The following is a 5,000-nucleotide window of genomic DNA, read 5'->3' as shown; positions in this document are numbered from 1 at the left end:
AGTCTCCCACCTCAGCTGTAGATCTCTGCAGTTCATCCAGAGTGATTATGGGCCTCTTGGCTGCATCTCTGATCAGTCTTCTCCTTGTATGAGCTGAAAGTTTAAAGGGACGGCCAGGTCTTGGTAGATTTGCAGTGGTCTGATACTCCTTCCATTTCAATATTATCGCTTGCACAGTGCTCCTTGGGATGTTTAATCTTTTTGTATCCAAATCCGGCTTTAAACTTTTCCACAACAGTATCTCGGACCTGCCTGGTGTGTTCCTTGTTCTTCATGATGCTCTCTGCGCTTTAAACGGACCTCTGAGACGATCACAGTGCAGGTGCATTTATACGGAGACTTGATTACACACAGGTGGATTCTATTTATCATCATTAGTCATTTAGGTCAACATTGGATCATTCAGAGATCCTCACTGAACTTCTGGAGAGAGTTTGCTGCACTGAAAGTAAAGGCGCTGAATAATTTTGCACGCCCAATTTTTCAGTTTTTTATTTGTTAAAAAAGTTTGAGATATCTAATAAATTTCGTTCCACTTCATGATTGTGTCCCACTTGTTGTTGATCCTTCACAAAAAATTACAGTTTTATATCTTTATGTTTGAAGCCTGAAATGTGGCAAAAGGTCGCAAAGTTCAAGGGGGCCGAATACATTTGCAAGGCACTGTATATGGTAGAGAATAAAATAGCACATTGCAGTATAGTAAAGCAGTATAGCACCATGTAGCACAGTATTGAACAATATTGGACTGTATAGCACAGTATAGTTCAGCATATACATATAGTACAGTATAACAGATATAGCAGTACAGTATTGCGGAGCATATAACAGTATGGTATGGCAGAGTATAGTACAGTATCACATAGTACAGTACAGTATAGCAGAGTATAGTACAGTATCACATAGTATAGTACAGTATAGCAGAGTATAGTACAGTATCACATAGTATAGTACAGTATAGCAGAGTATAGTACAGTATGGTATAACAGAGTATAGTACAGTATAGTTGAGTATAGTACAGTATGGTGTAGCGGAGTATAGTACAGTATAGAAGAGTATAGTACAGTATCACATAGTATAGTACAGTGTAGTGGAGTATAGTACAGTATGGTGTAACAGAGTATAGTACAGTATAGTAGAGTATAGTACAGTATGGTGTAGCGGAGTATAGTACAGTATAGAAGAGTATAGTACAGTATCACATAGTATAGTACAGTGTAGCGGAGTATAGTACAGTACAGTATAGCAGAGTATAGTACAGTATGGTGTAGCGGAGTATAGTACAGTATAGCAGAGTATAGTACAGTATGGTGTAGCGGAGTATAGTACAGTATAGCAGAGTATAGTACAGTACAGTATAGCAGAGTATAGTACAGTATGGTGTAGCAGAGTATAGTACAGTATAGCAGAGTATAGTACAGTATAGCAGAGTATAGTACAGTACAGTATAGCAGAGTATAGTACAGTATGGTGTAGTGGAGTATAGTTCAGTATAGCAGAGTATAGTACAGTATGGTGTAGTGGAGTATAGTACAGTATAGCAGAGTATAGTACAGTATGGTGTAGCGGAGTATAGTACAGTATAGCAGAGTATAGTACAGTATGGTGTAGCAGAGTATAGTACAGTATGGTGTAGCGGAGTATAGTACAGTATGTTGTAGTGGAGTATAGTTCAGTATAGCAGAGTATAGTACAGTATGGTGTAGCGGAGTATAGTACAGTATGGTGTAGTGGAGTATAGTTCAGTATAGCAGAGTATAGTACAGTATGGTGTAGCGGAGTATAGTACAGTATGGTGTAGTGGAGTATAGTTCAGTATAGCAGAGTATAGTACAGTATGGTGTAGCGGAGTATAGTACAGTATGGTGTAGCGGAGTATAGTACAGTATGGTGTAGTGGAGTATAGTTCAGTATGGTGTAGTGGAGTATAGTTCAGTATAGCAGAGTATAGTACAGTATGGTGTAGCGGAGTATAGTACAGTATAGCAGAGTATAGTACAGTATGGTGTAGCGGAGTATAGTACAGTATGGTGTAGTGGAGTATAGTTCAGTATAGCAGAGTATAGTACAGTATGGTGTAGCGGAGTATAGTACAGTATGGTGTAGTGGAGTATAGTTCAGTATAGCAGAGTATAGTACAGTATGGTGTAGCGGAGTATAGTACAGTATGGTGTAGTGGAGTATAGTTCAGTATAGCAGAGTATAGTACAGTATGGTGTAGCGGAGTATAGTACAGTATAGCAGAGTATAGTACAGTATGGTGTAGCGGAGTATAGTACAGTATGGTGTAGCGGAGTATAGTACAGTATGGTGTAGTGGAGTATAGTTCAGTATAGCAGAGTATAGTACAGTATAGCAGAGTATAGTACAGTATGGTGTAGCGGAGTATAGTACAGTATGGTGTAGCGGAGTATAGTACAGTATGGTGTAGTGGAGTATAGTTCAGTATAGCAGAGTATAGTACAGTATAGCAGAGTATAGTACAGTATGGTGTAGCGGAGTATAGTACAGTATGGTGTAGTGGAGTATAGTTCAGTATAGCAGAGTATAGTACAGTATGGTGTAGCGGAGTATAGTACAGTATAGCAGAGTATAGTACAGTATGGTGTAGCGGAGTATAGTACAGTATAGCAGAGTATAGTACAGTATGGTGTAGCGGAGTATAGTACAGTATGGTGTAGTGGAGTATAGTTCAGTATAGCAGAGTATAGTACAGTATAGCAGAGTATAGTACAGTATGGTGTAGCGGAGTATAGTACAGTATGGTGTAGTGGAGTATAGTTCAGTATAGCAGAGTATAGTACAGTATGGTGTAGCGGAGTATAGTACAGTATAGCAGAGTATAGTACAGTATGGTGTAGCGGAGTATAGTACAGTATAGCAGAGTATAGTACAGTATAGTAAATAATCCACTGTCATTTTCAGACCGTATGATCGGGGTTAAAGCGGAGAAAGCCGAGGCCGTGTTACTGACACTCCGATTGTTACAGCAAAACTGTGAGAACAGCAGGAGAGCGGTGGCATGTCTGTGGATCATAACCACCTTCTGCTCCTCAGGTCAGTTCTTTTTCTCCTAATTATAAAATACCCTCACTGTTTTTAACCCCCAAATCTCTAAACACGAGGGCCTGTCTCCCTATATACATTCAGAAAAGTAATCTCAGAATGTTGAGCCAATTAAAAAACAAGAGGGAGGAGCCTGGTTTTCTTCTAATGAATCAACACTCACATTCCCACTGTTATGACTTTTAAATGTAAATAAGAAAATTGTCATCACTTTGGTCAGGATTTTTTTTATGTAAAAAACCGGTCACATTGCAGTGTGTGTGTGTGTGTGTGTGTGTGTGTGTGTGTGTGTGTGTGTGTGTGTGTTTTTAGTTTCCACTGCCACACTGCTCGGAGAGAATCGAGCTCTGGACATTGTATTTAAATTGATTACCCCACCTGCTGCAAAACACACCCGCACGGTGAAGTTAGTACACACACACACACACACACACACACACACACACACACACACACACACACACACACACACACATCATCTGTTGTGAAAAATAGATATACTTTAAAGAAACAAATATATATGTACAGTATATATATATATATATATTAGTGATGCACATCTCCATAACTGAGGCCGATGTGAATCACATCTTGGTACATAATCAACGATACGATACATTAAAGATACATATGAAGCAGCTGCTGATGTGCTACTGAGACCCCACTATTACGATGCAGTCTGATCTGATTTCAGTTGGATTTGACACAATGTGATGCAATGAAATACAATGCAGTAAAAAAGAAAATGATGCTCTACAATTCAATATTTTACAGTAAGTTTCTTTATATAAAGTTAAATTTTTTTTGGTTCAGACAGACAGCAAATCATCAGTTTACTTAACTTCCTTCTGACTTCTATCACATGGCCCTTTAACATACACACCTTTGTAGTGCAAAAAAACAAAAAGATTCTGCTCTGCCTCTGCCATGTTAATCTGTGTTCTATGTGACTCTCAGGACACGCCTCCGTCTCCGTAGTGTTGTGATACGTCATATTCACGTAGCAGCAGCGGTGCTGAGAGAACGTCCTTAGCGACAGGAAATTTATCTACATATTACATTTTGGTTAACATTTTTTTTATAATAAAAGTAAAGCGCATCTACTAATAATTATACAGAAATAAATAGTTTTTTACAGATGCAAAGACTTAAAAAAACGATGAACTTTTATGCCGATGAACCGATGCGAATCGCTGAATCTTACAATCCCAATATATATATATAAATATTATTATTCATTATATACACATTCCTGTTTTTTTCACATTCCCACATTCCAATATTCTTATGGTTTTATTTTTGTAAGTAATTGTGCCTTGTTTTTCCACAGGGCTGCTGTGGACGCCTTCGCTGCTCTTCTCTCCTCCAGTAAGTTGCTGGTGTTCTGAATGCTGTGCGAGATCACGAGCGTTTCATTACAGAGCTTCTTTACTCTCTGGTGCTGCATCAATTAGTGCTGCTGCAGTTAATGGACTTTTAATGAACGACGGGACGATGTTTCCTGTCGCGACGGAATCATTCAGAGCTGTTAGAAACACCTTTTAGGAAGCGTGACAGAAAAGACTCACGTGCACCTGCTGACCCATCAGAGGTTTTTGCAGTGAGGGACGTGTCCTGGGGAAACGTGTGGCTCAGCACATAACACGTGTGAAAAAGGGTTTTATTAATGTTCATGTTTCTAACTTATATGTGTACATATAGATGTTTCTGTGTGTGTGTCTGTGTGTGTGTGTGTGTGTGTGTGTGTGTGTGTGTGTGTGTGTGTGTTGAGAATGTTGTGGATGTTGTAGATGTTGTGGATGTTGTTGGTTTAGATATTGTGGATGTTGTGGATTTTTTTTTATGTTGTAGATGTTGTTGGTGTAGATGTTGTGGATGTTGTGGATGTTGAAGATGTTGTTGGTGTAGATGTTGTAAATGTTGTGGATGCTGTA

The 5,000-nt window shown here is 38.9% G+C and overlaps 1 protein-coding gene across 6 annotated transcripts in view; it reads left to right on the top strand.

Annotated features, from left to right (window-relative positions):
* Nucleotides 1–5,000, top strand: part of agbl1 (AGBL carboxypeptidase 1) — a 90,816-nt gene that overhangs the window by 37,151 nt on the left and 48,665 nt on the right. For all 6 annotated transcript variants that reach the window (XM_083561181.1, XM_083561179.1, XM_083561180.1 and 3 more), the window contains 3 exons: nt 2,926–3,057; nt 3,379–3,472; nt 4,397–4,434. In XM_083561181.1, the coding sequence (XP_083417307.1) occupies nt 2,926–3,057; nt 3,379–3,472; nt 4,397–4,434 (264 nt within the window). The remainder of the gene's footprint in view (nt 1–2,925; nt 3,058–3,378; nt 3,473–4,396; nt 4,435–5,000) is intronic.

The sequence above is a fragment of the Silurus aristotelis genome (assembly GCF_946808225.1).
Source record: "Silurus aristotelis genome assembly, chromosome: 14".
NCBI classification, from domain to species: Eukaryota; Metazoa; Chordata; class Actinopteri; order Siluriformes; family Siluridae; genus Silurus; species Silurus aristotelis.
The sequence above is the reverse complement of the archived record's forward strand: the minus strand, read 5'-3'. Positions and strand labels throughout refer to the sequence as shown.